Genomic DNA, 20,209 nt, shown 5'->3' with positions numbered 1-20,209 from the left:
CCTTACAAGCTTTGTGAAGTTTGCATGTTCCTCTCTGTGTTTCCTGCTACAGTGAGACAAAACACATGGTTTTGAATGTGTGGTTGGACCATATTTATATGACTTTTACCATGAATTACAGCGTGAAAGGATATCATTGCAAACTACACTCAATTGCACTCCGTCCACCTCAAGTCAAAAAGAAAAACCAAGGAATGAATGATTAAACGTTGTTTCTTTGTTGTGACTTGACAGCAACCTAGTTACACATTGTACTTGTAATCCATCCTCTAAATATTTTATGTTTTACAATGTTTGTTTGGATCGCAGCCTCGACACACATGCATGCACACCCTTCCGGACAACACACAAACACACACGTACACCTTTTTGGGGAGGTTTCGTCGCAGTCCCTCACCTCCAGTCCTACCCCGGTAGGGGAATTTGCCCATTTCCACTCATGAAACTTTCAGTGGTGCTGACGGCAAGACACAAAGCTGTTCTCGTCTGCTCTACTCGGCTCCCTTATATTATCCTTTTTTTCAACTATATCTCTTCTCAACTCATTCTTCCACTTTCCGCCCACCTCTTCTTTTCTTATCTTTCTTCTCAACATACCCTACTAGTCTTCTATTGTTCCTTTAACCCTTGCTGTCCTTATGTCCAGCTCTTGTCCTCACTCCTCAACAGACAGCTAGGTTTGTTAGGTTAGGGTTTGCTGCACAAAAGGACCAACAGCATGTAATGTCTACCATACAGCATCCTTGTGAGTACAGTGCTTTTCTAATCTTCACCTTAAGGGACAGTGCACTTAAATTATGTCAGCTTGCTCTCCGCACAAGGATTCATAGATTATCCTCAGCAAGTTTTTGTAAGTGCAAAGTTCCTTTGCTTGTCAGCGTGTATTCCTGTGTTTTTTAGAGTCATCAACACGCCAACCTTCCCTCTGAGCCAGCATGTTTCTTTCTTTTTGTAGAGGATTCTGTTCTGATTCTGCACAGGCTGCTTTTCAACACAACTCAAATATGCTTTATGTGTTCACGTCCGGACAACCTGCTTTTCCTCCTCCTGCAGATTAATTCGCTTTTTGACAAATGTCCTCAACGCACAGCGAGTGTTTGGTCTCTCACAAATGCAGATAATGAACAGGAAGACCTTGCCCTTTGTGACTGAGTTTGTGTGTATGTGTTTGTGTTTCAAGGGAGATTTTAACCTGAGTGTTGTAATGTCTCCGTTGTGGTCCTCTCTCTGCGGTGTGACCATCTGTTCAGTAGCCTGATCCAGCACAAGGCGGCTTTTGCTCTTTCTCTAGATCTCTGTCATCCTCTCTCGCTGTTTTTTCCTACCTACAGTCTCTTCTTCATATTTGTCTTGTCCCTTTTTTCTTTTATCACTATCTTAAGAAAAGGAAACGACAGAAGGGAGGAATGATTCACATCAAAACACACAGATCTACACCTCTCTTCCCCCGTACACAGACAGACGGGCTGACAGACAGGGACCAAATTATCTCTGTTGCATGGAGCATGAAATTAGCAAGTAGCTCAGTGTGGCAGCATTAGCATGACTGTTAAAGGGATACTGTGACATTTTCAGCTTCTTAAACATGGTTCTCTTTCAATATCTATGGTTAAATTTCCCGGAGCAGGGAGCTGTTAAATTTTGTTAATCTACTGTGTAAGATGTAGTCATATGTGTGAATTCCAGGCAGGAGAGTTTGTCATTCACTGCAACACTAAGCAACACTATACAGCTTATTTACCTTAAAATATCAGCTTCAAAATTAGTTTGATGGTTCACCGGCTGAGTAAAAATGTCTTAGAGGTCATTAAAAAACAATATTCAGTGAGGCATCTTTTAAATTATGAAGAATTCTAAACCTAGTATGATGTATTTGTTACAGCAGCAGATCTTCTGGTTCAGGAAGCTGGGCATCATGGTTAATATCCATTGTTCAACTACGTTTCAGTTCAGTAAGTGGGAGTACACTGTCAGAGTCCCCTCTTTGTTTTGTCTCTACATGAAAACAATTTAATCACTCAGACGTGGAGTCCAGCAGAATGAATCACCACATGTGGCTGCAGAGGACGCTGTTGCTCAGTCAAAGTGACATAGTGTTGCTTTAATCAGCGGTGGCAGTAACTAAGTGCATCTACTCAAGGTCAAGTAACCTTTCTAAAATGCATTGCTTCATTTAGACCTTCCTGTCCTTTAGCTCACTCACAAAGTTGTGCTAAAGTCAATCATCAGACCATACAAGGGCTACATGTGTTCTTGCATGAATATCAATAAATAACTTACTTCCCACCTGAATAAAAGAGAGACTGTGACCATTCCAGAGGGAAGTGGCCCTCCTCACTTTTTCTGCCACTCTTGTCTTCCATATATACTGTAATGGTTGTCCCTGTAGGCACTCCGAACAATGAAACAGGCCTCAGTAGGCAGGACCCTGGCCATACACACACACACACACACTCAGTTTTGCCATCTTCCAGAAACGCCCTTATATCTCTGGCCCTCTGTCACACTCCCACTGGCATGAGCGTCAGCATTTCTCTTCTCCTTTTCTTGTATTGTCCCTGTCTGACACTATCACAACATGGCAGGAGCACAGATAGCATCATATGCAGAGTTAATGTAATGTTCATGCCTTAATGTAATGGCTTGGAATATAGTGTTTGTAATTTTCTCATTGTCATTCCCACATACAAGCGCCTGCGGTATATTCTCACTAAAACTGCTCTATGTGTGTGTGCGCTCACTCATACGTTATAGTCACCTGTGACTTCATTTCAGAGCTTTTCTTTAGATTCAGGCTCTAGACAAATCGATGTAACCTGTATATTCAGTACATACATCACACATTCATCCACTGTACATGCAACACTCAAGTTGTTGCTGCTAAGGTGCATATTAATGTTTTCTCCTTCTATTAAACTTGACTGGTGCTGAGGGAATTTCGGCAAAGCAAGTCTTAAAATATGCACGATTAAAGTCACCAGTTGTGTTGTGCTGTTTCCTGATCACTGATGCTGCTGTAAAGCGCTCGCAGGTAGACTGGTACAGTAACAAAAGCAGTCAACTCCCCTGGCAGATAGTATGGCCAGCACTTGACTCAGTAAACTCCACCAGTGGAGAACAGTGTTGGGATACAGCTATTGTGCACCATTCCTTGTTGATATATAAACACACAGTCCACCACCATGAGTCTTTCTGACAGTGATGATCCCCTGTTGGCTCAGTAATAAGTTAGCCTCCCCAGCAGTTCTTTATTTGAAGCTGGTGGTTCATCGTCCTCACTCTGCCAATCTCAAGAACCTCCTGGTGACTGTAGCTGTATTAAAGGTGTTTTTTATTTTCTTTCAGTTGAATACACGTACAAACACAAAACAAAGTCTGTGAAAGGCCGCTGCGTCGGCACGTGCCACCAGACTCCTCATTCATCATACATATAAACACTGAGTGAGGTTGAATAGAAACAGCAGGCATCTCAAATCGACCAACCCGTGGCAAGGTGGGAGTTCTGATTTTATTACTTTTGCTGCTTTCTCCCTTCTGATTAACCTTAGTGCTTGGTAATTTGAAACATACCGTAGCTTAAAGCAAGATACCACATTTTAGGGGCACACTAACAAAAGCTGTTCAGAAGTTGACTTTAAATGTATTTAGAGCCATTCCTCTAAAACACTTTACCCTCTACAAGCATCCTGCTTTCATTATTAAACGGACATCTTCATTTACTTCAAAATGTCTGGTCCTCGCCATGTATTTAAATTCATCCTGCAGTCACACACTTGAACCATCACACCCTTGCTGCTCTAAGGGATGAATTATATGGATGAATACTGGTACGACATGGAGCAGTTCTCACCAGTCACCTCTGCAGTCATGTTCATATATATATATATATATATATAATGAAAAGAGCTTTAAAACTACCACTCTAGTGCCAGTGGCTCATCATATTCTGTCTGTGTAATCCTTGCATCAGTTTGAATCTGCTCGTTTATCATCTTACATCACCCCGCTGCACCATCACCTTTTCATCTCTTCTGGGGTCGGTTAGTCCCACATCAGGCCGGTTTGTTTTGGACGGGCGAGACTCATCAGACAGCAGATGCAGCAGTTTTAAGATGCTGTGACATTGCTTTTTCCCTTCTCACTCTGCATTCCACATTCCTTTCCTTCCTTTCCTCACCTTTAGCCTCCCATCCTCTCTGTCTCTCATGCAGCCCAACTCACTTCTTACTCCTCTCTCTGTACCCGGTCACTCGTTTTTCCCCAGTGTTCCTCCCAATTTCTCCTTACTTTGATCAGCAGCGATTGTCAGTCACAATCCCACCTGTCTGGACCAATATGGCTGCCCTGACACAAGGGGGGAGGAGGAGGACCTAGAATAACAATGGAGGAGGAGTGGAAGCAGAGACAAGTTTGACAGAGTCACCTTGGCTTCCGTGACAAACTTTATTTTGTAAATCATAATGATGAGAATGGCTGGGCTGAAGTAGCTGTAGTGTGTGAAGAGGGCGGAAGGGAGAGATAGATTGTGGACTTGGAGAGAAATAGAGAAAGCAAGAGATGGGTGGTGCGATGAGAGAGATGTTCTTTCATTTTAATTAGCTAAATTTGTACAATATAGATTTAAAAGGTTTGTAATAAATTGGACTTTATCTCTCCTTCTTGGAGTTTACTGTTTTCTACCATCTCAGGTACATTTACTGAAGTTTGGGGTAAGAGTTACTTAGTTTTGATATATTAGCTCAGTTTAGCATAAGATAGCACAGAGCAACAGCCTGCTTAGCAAACTCCAAAGTCCTAAAGCACACATACCAATCTAAAGCTTCAACATAGTAGGTTGGTTAGTTTTTTTCCTCAGATTAAAAACGAAACTTATTTCTCTATGGTCCTAGTTTTTTAGCAGGGAGACAGGACTGTGGTATCAACCTTCTCAGCTCAATTTCAACAAGAAATCAACAATTACATTTCTTAATTTGCTGAACTACACCTGAAAATAATCTAATTATTATTTTCAATAGCATTTTTTTTATTTTGCATCTTAAACATGACCCTTTGGGAACCATTCTTCTCATTATATGGATTTTTATTGTCTTAATATGACTGTGATGAAGTATATAATAAGTAGTCTGCAACTGATGGTTATTTTTGTCATTGATTAATCTTGTATCTTTTAAATTAAAAAGATACAGTGCTCTATGGCCTGTGGGCACCGGCACCTACTACCATGTACCATGTTCATATCAGAGAGAGAATGTATTTAAAAAGCTCCTTCAACTTTTTACAGATCAATCAATTGTTATCAGAGCAACAAAAAAGAAAAGTAATATATGCCAATTAAATGTTTAGTAATAATAAACATTCATGAGGGAAGATATTTTCTTTTGTCAAATGTTTGTTACTGACCAAAGCCCCTTTTGAAAAATAGACAATTTGTGCAACCCTACCCTACCCAGGAATCCATTTTTAAACAAATACTTTATAGCATGTCTTATACAACCAAAGTAGCTATTCATTATGCCACAACTTGCCACAACTTAACATGACTGTCCTGATGGGCATTAAATACTTATGTATTAATAAGCATTAAATAAGGGTTGAGCAATCAATTCTATCAAAAAAGGCGAATTAATGCATATATATATATATATATATAATGCATATATATATATATATATATATATAATGCAGATATATATATAATGCATATATATATAGCTTTATAATTGACGTGAAGCGTAAATTGATTGTGGATGGTTTAATTTTTGTTAGTGAGCTAATCGGCTAATCTTTGGAGCACTAATGAGCTTAAAACACTTTAATCGTTGCATAGAAGTGTCAGTCAAGCACAGAGGGATTTGATAAACATGCATTGTTCCCTTTATTCCGTTCTTAGATGTCCCTGGAGAAGCGTTACTATGGAGACGTGACCACTAATGCTGTGTTACCTCAGCTACGTGGTCATAAAAGCGATTGAGTTGTACTTTTTTAAAATTTCTATTCTCCTGCCATTTTTCAGCTGCCAGCAGCAGAGTAACTCACCCGTGGTAAACAGAAACCATTCCTGCTACAGCCAGTGGAGTCAATAGAGCTCAAGTTAATGGTGGATTGCCATGGAAATGATAGGTGGCGTAATACATATCAAGAGCACTTGTTAACGCAAGTTGTTGTTAATAAAGTTAAATCACTTTATACTTTGTGAAGTATCCCCTCACAGTCATATCAGTGAGAAAGTGTGAGAAGACTGTGACAGATTCTGAGATGGAGGGGTGAAGAGAAAGAGGCAAGGAGGGAGGTTGAAAGAGAAATAGTTTCACACAAGAGTTCACCAGTGCCTAAACATTGTGCTCCCGTGTGTGTGTGTGTGTGTGTGTGTGTGTGTGTGTGTATGTGTGTGTGTGTGTGTGTGTCTTTCAATGTCTTTCCATTCCTCTCTCTCACTCACACACACACACGTACATAAACACACTCTCAGTTGGGAGATTCTGAATTGTGTTAACTAAGTGGGAGGCAAAGTAGGAGGAAACCCAAACAACAGGAGATGTACACAGAGGCGTAGAGGGGATCAATCTGTCTTAAAAGCCCAAACACAAGAGAAACAACATTGTTGTTATAAGAGATTAGTTTTTTATTTTACTTTAATTTAATCTAATGCAGGTTAATATGCCTTATAACATCACCTCTCTGTTACAATCTGTCTATTTACTATTTATTTGTTTATTCCATCCGTCCTTCCTGGAGATAAATTCCGTTATCACAGCAGAAAGGCATTTTCTGCTCATTCCTGCAGAGTTATGGCTCATTGTTATACACAGATGATGATGGCAGTTAAACCACAGCACTTGACACACACACATGAGTAAGACTTCACCCTCTGTTTAACTGTAATTGTGGAAATTAGCACACAAATGTGCTGAACATGGCTGCCTTACGAAACGTGTGCGTAGCCCCTGGCTCTTTATCAACTCACCTGTGCCTAAGACACTACACAGTGTGTGTCATAGAATTTTAAAAAACATGCGTGTGTGAGCTTAAATGATACTTCCCTTGTAAAATTTTAATGCAGAATACTATCAAAGCAGACACATCAGAGAGCAGACGTGTAGAAAAATTCATGAATTCACGCTATTACCAAAGAACCTGAGTGTATTTGTGTGTGAATTGTATCCACTTGTGTACGTTCAGGGACTACACATGCATACACACAGGGATTCTATGAATTTTAACCTGTAGTAACATGTGGGGGAGTGAAACCCCTGGACGAGCCAGAGTGCATTCAGGAAATGTCATGTTTTAAGATGCACTTTGGATTTTGTGTCCCAGCTTTATGGGAGCATGTTCTCTTAATTCACTTCCATTCAAATACCCTGGTAATTATCTGCTCTGTGATATGGCTCTGGAGAGAAAATGAATAGGGAACATCTCATCTTTTGTCTTTCCCTCTCTGTAATTCCCTCATTCATTGCTGAGCCATAAAAAAAAAATGAACCGAATGAAATTATGGGCTGTTTAAAGAAAAATAGCAGTGGAAAGATGAGGGGATTTGGATCTTTTTTTGTCTCTATTGCTTTGCAAATATAAATGTCTGGATTCTAACAGAAAAATGTGTAAATGTTTTTGGTTTTTTTTGCAATTGTGTGTGTGTATACGGCAGAAAAATGTTTCTTGAAATTAAAAGTAATGAAAACACTGACTAAAGATATTCTGAACAGCGTTTCCCACAGAATGAATTTAATACATAGCTGTAGTGGGAGAAAATGTGAACAAACTCATGCAGGTTCCGAGTAATAGGCCCAAAGACAAAAGAATGAAAGTCATGTTGTCATGTGAGAGTGGAAAATGTATTGAACGCTAAATGCGGGTAGATGCACAACTGCAGCTGTAACAATGAGATCCCACTCTCTGCAGGGACAGCAACTACTTAATGGACAAATAGCATTACACACATATACAATGCAGCAACCAAGCAAAACACCAAGTGAGAGATCTTTTATGTTGTTATGAGAAGCGTAAAAAAATGTTTTGGGTTGTTATGAAAAGTGACAACTCAGAATATGGACAGCACCACAGTCTAGATAATAAATGGGAGATACTGCTTAATAAAGTGAGAATCTGTCTTTATGTCCAGCTGTGATGAAGGTTGTTTCGTGGCTGTGTATTGTTAAACTCTGTGTTAAATCGAAACATGTCCTCAACATCTTCATTTCTCTCTCTCTCACCAGGCCGAACCAGAGGGCTTCTCCCATTTCCACCTCTACGTGTGTGCAGCCTTCCTGGTGAGGTGGAGGAAAGAGATTCTAGAGGAGAGGGATTTTCAGGTAATTTGCACACAAGACACAGGGGGCGCCATAAACCTTTCTCTTTCTAGTTGGCAGTGAGACACAGATTGGCATTCACACAGAGTAAAGACACACTGCATGCTTTCATACTGATGGTGATAAACTTTACATACTGCAGCTTCATATGTGTGTAAATTAATTTCAGTTGCTCTGGCCGTGTGGAGGGAAGCCACATTAAAACAGTCCACCAGGCTGTTCATGGCCTACATCCCTCTCCATTACCGCCCTGGTCATTAACTGTGGGGTTCAAAAGTCGTTGTGAGTGCATTAGTAGATGGCAGTAGACAGCTGCCAGAAGGTGACTTTGGTTGCCAGCTCACTGGGGGGATCTGGCTTCTTAACAGTAGCATCACAGCCGAATATCATCACATACAAACATAATCACTGCTCTTTGGCTTTTCTCTCCTCCTCCCTTTTTGTCACTTCACTGAGCACTGTTTTCCAGTCATATTCATTTCTTTCCATCTCATTTCTTACTTTTTTGCATTGTGTGGTCAAACATTTATTGTTTTTTTTTTTTTCATAATTATTGTTTACAGTGCCATTTTTATTTTATTTTGTCATGAGCTCACAAGCCCAAACATTTACCCCAAAACACAAATTTTAGAGCGTTTTCCTCTGTTTTACCTTCTGGCTGACTTGCTATGCAGACTACCAAGTGTTGTGCCATGGGCAAAGTATCCACCCCTGTGAAGATGAGAGAAAAAGAGGAGGTGTAAAGGAAGATGATCAGGGTGGTAATGAGAGGGTAGCAAGAGAGGTAGGATTAAGAACAGATTATACTTGAGAGCAAAGAGAGGGAAACATGTTTTTTTACATTAAGAGCAAATTTGTATTTTGTAAATGTTATTTTGGGCAATGTTAAGGATGATTAAACAAATCTGACTGGGCTGCAGTTTGACAACACAGGAGGCTTAAAGGCTCCAGAAAGGACACAACAAGGGCTGCTATATCGAGGGTTTACAAACCAATGATAGTGAAACTTTCTTTCTTTCAGCAGTCAGTACTCACTTCATATAACTAGAGATGAGTGTAGTCATGTGTGTGCTTAAAGGAGAATTATTATGCTCACATTCAGGTGTATCATTTTAATTACGTTAGTACTTCAAAAGGTTCACTTGCTATAATGTTCAAAAAACGTACTAAAAAAACTTTACTCATACTGTCCATTGCTGCAGCTTCTCTTTTCAGCCTCTGTCTGAAACACCCCTGACCCGTTAAGGACCGCTTCCTGATAAGTCTTCTTATTGCCAGCTGGCCCGCTATGTTGTGATCGGTCTAAGCTTCGAGGGAGTATAGCGTGCTCTTGCTTTACCCGACTTTGTTGAGGGGCTTGCCAGACTAGTTGCTAGGTGTACATTATGCAGATGTGGTCCACCTTGATGGCGTGTGACAACACAATGATGCAGATGTTTGGCCCTGACTACTGATCAGATGTTTGAGCAGCTTCAGGAGCAGTGTTTCCCTATAATGCTGACTTTTTCTACTTTTATATACACAGAACCTATATAAAACAGGACTGAAAACATCATATTTTTATATTCAATTTAACTTTAACAGGTTTTATCTAAAAAAGAGAAAAAAAATCTCTATTTAGGTTTAGGTTTTTTCAGAAATGCAGCATAAACCTTAAGGATGTTATAACAAATCTCAAAATAGTTTTCCAAAGTGTGAGTAATGAGGGTTAGTGACACCATAGTTCCTGTTATCTTTGCCATTGTTCAGGATGTTATTTATTAAAGTCTCTGTAGAGGTATATTGTTCAGTGATTTATGCACAGGTTTTACTGTTACATTCCTCAGGTGGTTATTTCTAGGAAAATAAGCATGGAAAATAATAGCTAATGGAAACTGCAAATGTGAGTTGCTGATATTGACATTCAAGCCACAGCTCCATTTTTCTTTTTGGCTCCTACCGTGTAACAAATCAGACATCATCTTCAAAAGCAACAGTAGTCAGAGGGTTAGGGCTCTACAGAAGCTGTGTTTTAGAAGGAGGCCAGCTGATTAAAGAGGATTCACCCGCTGAGTGAGACACTGGAGGCTGTCAGAGTTTGAAGATGAGACATCAACTGACTAATCTGTTCTTACTTTCATACTCTTCTCAGCCTCTCCCACCATTTCCACCTTTCTCTTAAATTGAAGCTCAAATAAGATCATTTCATTTCAGATTGAACTCAAGAATTGCTTTTCTTTTTAATGGATTTCTGCAGTGTTTTGAACTACGAACACAGAAAATCTCTGCAATCCTCTGTGCAGTTACGTTGAGTCCACTCTCACGTTGAAATGGTCATAAAAGAAGATCTTCGCATTAATGGAAATTTTCCTCATTCGAACAAGACCGAAAGGCTTGCTGAGAGCAGATAAAACTTGTGGGGAGGTCAACAGTGGCAGACTGTAATCTCATAATGAATTCAGGAAGCTTCTAAACACCATCAACTTTTAGACAGCGAGGGCCAGCTTCATTTTTTGCATGATCAGAATGTGTGAACCCACGATTAGCAGAGAGGCCTTTGACTACACATCATATTGTTGCAGGGGAGGAAAACTCTTTAATCTCTGCTTTTCTAAATTCCTCTGTTATGCTAACGGCCTGGTTGTAGAGAATGTAATGTTGTTCAATTGGTTAGTCAATCAGTTTGGTCAAGATACAGCACCTTCTAGATTAAATTGTGTACAGTCATTCATAATTCCCAGAGGACAAACCCTCCTATATTTGCCCCATCATTAGGTTGACATTTTAAACAACCTTTGAATGGATTGCCTTGACATTCGGTGCAGATTTTGGTTGACAAATCTTCTCCATCAGCACCTGGTGGCACCAGAGGCTGCGTTGGGAAGGTCTTAAAGTGATAAGGAAAGGAGCTTCAGGGCTTCCTAAATTATGTTCTTTAGCATAGGAAACACCGGGCCGTCCTTTGTGAAGGGAAAGGAGAACATGCCGCCCCACAATTCTTTGCAGCAGCAGCATTTAAAATGACGCAACCTTGTATTTGCACCTGGACACACCCATGTAAATATAAAAAAACATAACAGCTGTTTTATTCTCCTGACACGATCCATAATAAATAAATCTATTTTGTTGTTTATCTCTGTGAGTAACTGACGGTTAAATATTGTCTCTGTATAAACTGAAAGCATCTTTTCTCAGAACATTTCATTCTGTTTTGGAAAGGATACTTTATTATAACTGTCAGCACAGAGTACTGTACATTTTGAGCATATCTTCTGGTATAAATAAAGTTTTTTTCTTTTAAAACAGCTGACTGCAATTGGAGTCGGATTTTCTCCGCACATTGGTTCTCCTTTCCTATCTCCTTACTTCTTCTCCTTCACATTTTTCCTTGACCCCGTGACGTATTCCATCGGGGTCAGGGAATAGCGGTTAGGAAAGGAGATTATTTTGACTTTCCCAACGCAGCCAGAGTTAACATTGATATTTACGTCAAAGACAGTTTCTGTGATTTTAGGTTGATCTTATCACACTGATGTTTGTGAACGCTTGTATCGACACAATCTTACAACTGCGACTCCATCCTCTAACAGCTTCTGTGGTGAGTCTGGCTCCATATACGCAAAATCTTAGCTTATTTTAGGATAGAGGGAGAGAGTGGAGCTGCTTTGTCCATCATTATATACAGTCAGTGGTGCAGACATTCACTGTGCCTGAATGATGAATCATAATTACTGTGGTGATAACTTGACTTTTTATACAGCACCCACATAAGGTCACAATGCCCCTTCTTCAGAAAAGTACCTCAACATCTCTCCAACATTTCTACAGACATTCATGGTTTCATTTAAGCCATGATAATGGGCATTTCTTTTTTGCACAAATACCATCAATACCGCAACAGTCAGGGACACACTTTGATTCTTTTGTCACTCTCAGGAGACACACGCATTCCCTCTCAAAATACACACACACACAAAACAGACAGCAGACACAGAATATCATCCTGACATTTTCCCTCTGACCAGGACACATCAAATTAGCTCTCATCAGCTATTTGTGTATGTCTTCTGTCTTTACCTAATGTAACACATATATCCTGTGTATTTGTGTGTGAATACCTGAGCATCCCGACGGGTTTGGACAGGCCAGGCAACATTTTGGGTTGAGGCGGGCTGATTTTTGTTTACACTTCATGTCTGTTATCAGGGAAAACAAGCAATAACCGTGTGTGTCAGCGACAAAGTAACAAACTCAGCACAGCTATATTACCTGCATCTGGCTTGGGTCAGGTAAGAGTTGGTCTCAGTTAGTTTTCTCTCGTGCTTGGACGGGTTGGGATTGGGAAGGTGTACATGTGTGTGCATTGCGTGACTCAGTCTTTTCTTATATGTTTTAAAAATAAAATGCACATATATTTACCCAGTTGCTGGTGGTAAAGACAACTGTGTCTTTCAGACCATATTGTCAAATTGATCAGCCAAATTTACAAATTTACTAAGTATTTTCTTGACAGAGATTAGTGTCAATAAAGTGGGGGGGTGAGAAAAGTAAAGACTTCTTCTGCTCTCAGCTTTAGTGGTTTAATTCTGCTTGTGATCCACTGAGCCTCAGAGTTCAATCGTGGGCCTTCCAGGTTCTTAAGGGCCCGTTGAACAGCTCTTTTCTCAACATGCTTTACCCAGCAACCCACATGGCATCCCTCTCCTCTCATGTCTGCCTTTCTCTCTCTTTCTGTCTTTCTCTGTGGCTCTGTCGCTCCGTTTCATGTAGCTAATTCCCAACCGCTTTGTTTTTGCCATTTTTTATTTCTCAGCTTGTTTCATTGTTTTCTTCTGTCTCTTTCTTTCCTTGTTTTCACTATGGATCTCCGCTTATCCATCTCTTTCTTTTCCTCCACAGTGTGTGTCTGTTAGTAGGTTCACCATTTTGGCCCATACTGGAGACTGAAATATCTCATCGGCTATTTGATGCATTGCTATGGAATTTTGTACAGGCATTATCATTTCTCAGAGGATTTGACCTCCTAGTCTTCTCTGAGCTTTCCTCTCTAGCTCTACCAGCAGTTTTCACTTATCCAGTGAAATATATTTAACATCTGCTAAATGGCATGCCACAATATTTTGCTGAGATACAGTTCATGGTTCACAGAAGTTTAATTACATTGACTTGTTTTCTTGCAGCAGCATTTATGTTTTTTCTTGAAATATCTCAACAGCTGTTTGTCAGAAATGTTCATGGTGCCCAGAGGAAAAGGTCGACTGAGTTTTTTAGTTTTTTATTTCGTGTCATCCACCTCTCGACAACATACTAGTACAGTGGAAACTGCTTATAGTGATCACGTTTGTCAAATTTATCACTATAAATGGTTGATTACTATCAATGAATTGTGTAGCTGTTGAAATACAGATCATGTATTGCAGTCACAGCCACTAGTTGATAGCTATTAAATTGATAGCCTGTGTTATCGTTATTATTATTATTATAAAAGAAGTAGATAATAATCCTAACAAAACTAAAGTTGCAACAATCAATTAATCAAATAGAAAATTATAAGTCGTCATTTTACAAGCAAAGCTTTCACAATCTTTGAATATTTTATAGACAGAGAACCAACAATTAACACATGCTCCCAGCAATACAATAAAGGTTTCCAACCTATTCTCATCAATCAACTCATTATTACCCAGAAATGCTTCTCCAGGCCTGTTTTGAGGTCAATTTAGCACACATACCATTCTAGATCTGCTCAGTCACTGCAGGACAGTCATTCACTGTAGAAAAAAGTGAGCGCTAATAACCTTCCCTTTTAAAATGTAGAACGTGGAGAGCAACGGTGTATGAAAAACTGCTGGCGAGTTACATGCTTTGGGTCTTGAGAGGGGAACACAAATGATTGTTTCCTTTTAATAGTTAATTAAAACATGCATGCAGAAAGTAATTTAAAAAAGGATAATTCATGCATTGTTATCAAACATAGTTAGCCGAGTAACCGTAAATCTCCTCCCCTGGTTGCGGGATTGGATTGGTTAAGCTGCTAAATGAAAAGCAGAGTGTGGCACTCCCCAAGCAATCTGCAATTCACCGTTCCACTTCAGCTAGCACACTACTGCTAACTGCAAGCCTGGACTGCATGGATAAGTTAGAGTGTGCCCCCACACGCACACACACAGTTTTGACACAACTTCTGTCACTCAAAACCCGCGAGGCAACATAAACATGCACATAAACAATTCTCTCTCACACTGTACCATTTTATTCACACATTCATGCATCACCAGACACACACTGCACACGCATGCATGCATGCACGCACGCACGCACGCACACACACACGCACTGTATTAGGCAAGCAGGTATAATGCAGGTATGTGTTTGCACTGCTGGTTTTTGGAAATGCCAGCTATTTCTATTCAGTCCTGCAGACCCTAAGTTTGCTACCACAGAACAGAGCTCAAATTACTATGAAAACAGTTTGTACTCTGGTTTTTCAGCACACATATATCTGGAAATTCCACCAGTCTGAACAAGCCATGGCTTTTCACATGTGGCAAATTACCATTTTACAATGATATTTTGAAACCAAGCAATAACCACGAACCCGGCAGGCAGAAATTCAAGGACACGATGGTTTCTTGGCAGGTTTTGGCACAAATGTCAACCTGTAATGGATGCTATTAAGACATGAGGCAGTGTTGCTTTTGTAATTTAACCATTTAGCAATTTGTTTTTAAAGATTACAGCCTCATAAAGGAGTAATTAACTTTATTCCAGGTGATGAACAGGCTCTAAAAGATATATCTATCTCTACCCTATCATGTGAATGAAACACCTTTTTTCCACATCATTTGTATGTTTTCAAATCTCATGCGTTCTGTTTTTAGTCTATTTTCTGCATTTATTTTTATTAAGGGGATTAAAGAAACAGAGTGCTCAGTTATGCGTGAGATCCACTCTATTAATGTTGTTATCCGTATGATTTCCTTTATGCGCCTTTATACATTCTACATACTAAGTCATTTACACTAGAAATGTCAGAATGATTAAGTAGTTATAGTCGGATATGTAACAATTCTTTTGATCAAGCATGTTCTGCGACTATTTTAGAGACTATTCATTATTTTTTATTGTCTGTTATTAAATGTTTTGCGTCGAAAATGAGGCTACACATAATTTAATCTACAGACTCCCATTTGTGTCCATCCACAACAAATCCAAGAGCATTATTTGTCAGCATGGATGTTACGGTCGTCACTGCAACCTCCTGATTGTGACCATTTAATACTGTTTGCTTGAGATTTCATTAGTAAGCGTTGCTGAATAGCCTCCACTGTGAGGATCCCCATTGTGATCATTAATGTGAGACTGAGTGTTTGTGTGTATGCAAAGCTATTAGTTCTGTGTAAATGGAATATCACTGTCACTACAGTATTTTTCTTTTCCAATGACATGCAGAAGAGCCATGACAGAGGTGGACGAGTGAAAGAGGGAGACTAGGATTTGTTTTCACCTTAATTAATGGTCTGTGAAAAACTGTGGACCTTTCCAAATGTCAGAATTGGTCCTCAGATCACTTAGGTGAGGATAGCGCCTTGGGTTCAGCAGCCTTGGCAATGAAATGAAAGGAGGGCACTGCAGAGGAAACTGAGAGTGATCTGCAAATGTCAGCACCATTTCAATCCCCATGACTAATAATACAACTTTGTTAAGGACTTGGTTTATATCAAGGAGAAGATGAAACTTTGAATTCTAGATAGAGAAGCTCATCTGCAAATTTTATTTTACCAATAACCCTGCATTCAGACATACACAAACTTTGTGCTGAGAATGTCCAGACCCACTTGACCAAACATTTATCACCATTCATGGCTTGTGATTATGTACATTATTTATTTTTCTTTTAAGAAACAAAAGTTGCTTCATTTGTGTTTTTGTCTGGATAGAAGCTGAATGAGTGAATAATTACAGCATCTGCACATCTACACCCCAAATAACAATGTGTTTGTAAAGCTGATTGCACTATATGGGAATAAAACAAGAATGAATTAGCATATAGAGATACAACTGAGGAAGTGTGTCCACGGCATTGTGTTTAGCTGCTATGGATGAATATAAAAGTGGCAAACTTATTTTGAGCATGATGTCAATAGGAAAATATATTCATGTTATGCAGAAAGAATAAAAGTCCTTTCAATTGTATGCCAGCGTCTGAACTCCAGTCTGCCTATAGATAGATCTGTTTCTGTTGTTTGACTGTTCTTTGTTCCTCTGCTCCACCGCCCCCTTGAACCATTGGTTTTTTTTTTATTTATAACATTGATCACCAGTTTGTGCCGTTGACACATCCTGATAATTGAGCCATTCTTCTTTACACTTACAATAGAGCCCCACCCTCAACCTATTTAGAAGGTTAATTTACCCCATTTTACTCAATGACACATTTCACAAAGATCTCTTTTTGAAAGTTTATTCTTGGAAAAACAGAACTCAGATCTATTTCGTCTAATTATCAGAACAAAGTGTGTCCCTGTCATGGCGCCAGGACAAATTGGAACTCTGTATTTAATCGGGACATCTGGTCACTCTCGATGTTTTACTCTGCCAACACAAATGCTGCATTGTAAACAATATAGTCCACAGGGCCCTCTACTGGAGCAAAGGACTTTTTCTGTATTTACTTTGATGCTCATTCTTTTATTTCATGATATGCTGAATTAAATATTTATTTATTTTATCAGTAGAATTTAGTCCCCAGTGCCACCATGAACAAAAAAAACATTTGGCAACACAGAGATGCGCAGCTGTTCACTTTTTAGAGTTGAATATTCCTTTTTTTAAATTTGTTGCTATTTTGAATCAGTGTAATGGATCATATAATATATATATATATATATATATATAGATGGCATGACAGCTCTCTAAAGCAAAGCCTATTCATCTGGATAGCCCCCAGTGGCTGTTAATTATAGTTCATAAACCCTGCCTACTCCATGTAAACAAATGGGACAAGAACCCAAATAGTATGTCAAGTAGAATTTTCCCAAAGATGGTTTCTGTTATTTAAGATAGTTCTTATCACACTGGTTTGTATTAAAGTGTTAATTTTTCTCGTATATTTGGTTTTAATTAGATAACAGGATGAAATTTCATGATTGACTGCTGAGATTGACTGCAGGTGATCGGTCGAGCACATGTATTGGGGACCTCTATAACACACCTCTACGCTTTGATCACTACTGCTCAGGCTCCAAAAGACAGCAAATGCACAGGATGGCCACCCCCTCATCAGGGATATTTAGGCTTCATTATTGAACAAGAGAAAGTATAGATGCATCTTCAATCTCTAATAGTCAACAGTTCAGGTATCTGGGGTTTGACAACTTCATCCAATGCATATGTGTGCATCTTTTGCTTTTCATTTTCCAACATACAGTATTTATGTGCATGAGCAATAGCACATGCCCATTAAGACCACCACCATCGCAATTTCCAGTAAAGAGCCGGGCTCCTCCTCTGATTAATTCCACACATTTCACCCATTTATCATGACAAGACCTCCCCAACTTCTCCTCCAGAACTTTGTTCCCAAACTTGGCTTGTATCTAGCAGACCCTCTGAGGGGTTTGCAGCTTCTCTGATGGATGGCACTGTAGTCATTAGGGCTTAAAGTGAGACAAGGCCACCCCCAGTAAACAGCTTTTAATGATCACCCCGTTGATTGAGTGCTGCGTCCGATGTGGCGTATTAATCTAATTGTGAGAATATATGAAGAAAACGGAGGACTTAATATGGTGGAAGTAATTATGTAGCCCTCCACCCATCTGCCTCACCCTGTCTTTCATTCTTTGACATCCTTCTTTCATTGCTCTCCTTCCTCCTACATGCTCTCCATCACTGACATGTGAAGTTTGCTGTAAGGCTAAGTTGCGTGGGCTTGTGCGCTGAATTATTGCGCTGTAAGGTTTTGAGGACCAAAGCTGCTTGGAAAGCTCGTAGTGATCACTCATGGTGTGGCATTGACAACCAGCTAGTGTGCGTGCGTGCGTGTGTGCGTGCGTGTGTGTGCGTGCGTGTGCCAAAATATGTGCACACACACATTTGTGTATTGGCTGCACAACTGAGTGGTGTTGCTGCTTTGTTGATCAATGCATGCAAGCACAGGTTTGCCATCGCCAGGAGTCTCCGCAAAGCGTTTGTCAGCTCAAAACAATGGAGTGTGAGGTGATTAGCTTGCTGTCTGAGTGTCATTACCGACATTATCGCTGGCTGAGGTTTATCCACAAGAGAGAGGGAAATATAGATAGTAAGAGTCAGAGTTTTATGGCTTTTTTGCCCTAAGATAACAGAATAACAGGAGTTGCTCTGTCAGCCCCTAAGCCAACTGCATGCCCCCCTGCTCCACTCCTTTAAGATAAACAGTAATATCAACCCTCTCGCTAGGAATAAACAGACTGCAGCAGCCACAGCAGCAGGAGGGGACAAATAGTTTTTAAAAGAAAAATAGCAGAAAAGAGATTTGAAGATAGGGCTGGGTCATGAACTGATCTATAAATATTGAATTTGAAATTGAAATGCTCTTATATGGAAAGTCAAAACGAGAATTGAGGCAGTTCCCTAAAGAAGGTTTTTCAGGGATTATGAACTCTGTATTATTTCATTAACCCTTCAGAACTTGGCAGTGGGTGAGGGCTGGTGTTAAAGTATCAAAAGGCTCTACTTGTCTTTTGTTGAATTAAGTGTGACAAAATGGATGCTCTACAAGCATATTTACAAATGTCAGTTAATGTTCCGGGAAGTGCAGTGTCAGATTTGGACACATGATGATGATGATAGATAAAATATTAATAAAATGTGAATAAACAGACAGACAGCGCCTTGCAGTCATGCAGTCATATTTTGATTATTTTAATTTCACTATATCAGGCTCACAGAGACATTCACGGGTGGCCTGTGTGCTAATCTCTGTCATGACAACAACATTCATGGAATCACTTTAAGTACCTTCTGTCAAGTAAAAGCACAACAATTGTTTCATAACTGTGATGCTTTTTACTCAGCAGAATTACAGAGCTTTTATTTTTATTGGTTGTGAGCTTGAGCCGGAAGATTGTGTCGATTGCTTGGCCTCTGAAATAGCCAACATACAATTTATGGAATAAAATAACACAAATTAAGTAAATCATGCAAAATTATAAATAAGCCCAGCATGTGTACAGTAATAAAGCATATTCAGTTCAATTTTATAAATTGTTTTTTGATTTGATTGATCATTAATCACTTTTATACTTTCAGAGAGAAAGCTGCATCCAGTTTGACCACAGACAAGAACAAAAGTTTAATCTTTGTTTAGAATGGGCACAGCACTAGTAGATATACATCAGAAATGTGTATCAGTGGATTGGATCATATTTTTCTGCAGTAGGTTTGTCACAGTGGTTATGTTTGATGCTGAGGGGTCAAATGGTTAAATATTGGCCGCTGTTGAACTTTGAAGTAGAACGTCCTGAAAAATGAAACTAGTCAGGCAGAGTGAAATATCACTGTAAATGCTCCAATATACAGAAGCAGCAGGGACTACTGTTCTAGCACTAAGATTGCTTCTGGCCGCATTTTTCCAAAGGTTATGAACTTGTCATTGGGTTGGCATTGACTGGTACAGAATGGGTACAGCGCTAAAGCCTGGCGACTGCGAGAGCAAAGAGATCCAAGTCTTTTTTTTCCTCACCTCCATTTTCTCTTTTATGTTTTAGTTTTCATAAAAACCATTAAAACAAATCTTTCTGTGAGGTATCAGCAGAGGTTTCAGTATCCAAATGATAACCTCAGCACCAACGCCCACACTTGTGGTTTCATGTGTTTGGAAAGCTTTCAGGCAATCTATCATGCATTCTCCCATGCTTTAATCTTATTCACACTCCCACAGT

At 39.6% G+C, this 20,209-nt stretch overlaps 1 protein-coding gene across 3 annotated transcripts in view; it reads left to right on the top strand.

The window, feature by feature from the left end:
- The window catches only part of tbc1d22a (TBC1 domain family, member 22a), a 162,199-nt gene that overhangs the window by 130,049 nt on the left and 11,941 nt on the right, over nt 1–20,209 (top strand). For all 3 annotated transcript variants that reach the window (XM_069519792.1, XM_020092387.2, XM_069519793.1), the window contains one exon: nt 8,217–8,312. In XM_069519792.1, the coding sequence (XP_069375893.1) occupies nt 8,217–8,312 (96 nt within the window). The remainder of the gene's footprint in view (nt 1–8,216; nt 8,313–20,209) is intronic.

This window comes from Paralichthys olivaceus, chromosome 23 (assembly GCF_024713975.1).
Source record: "Paralichthys olivaceus isolate ysfri-2021 chromosome 23, ASM2471397v2, whole genome shotgun sequence".
Taxonomy (NCBI): domain Eukaryota; kingdom Metazoa; phylum Chordata; class Actinopteri; order Pleuronectiformes; family Paralichthyidae; genus Paralichthys; species Paralichthys olivaceus.
This window is presented reverse-complemented; position numbering and strand designations above follow the sequence as displayed.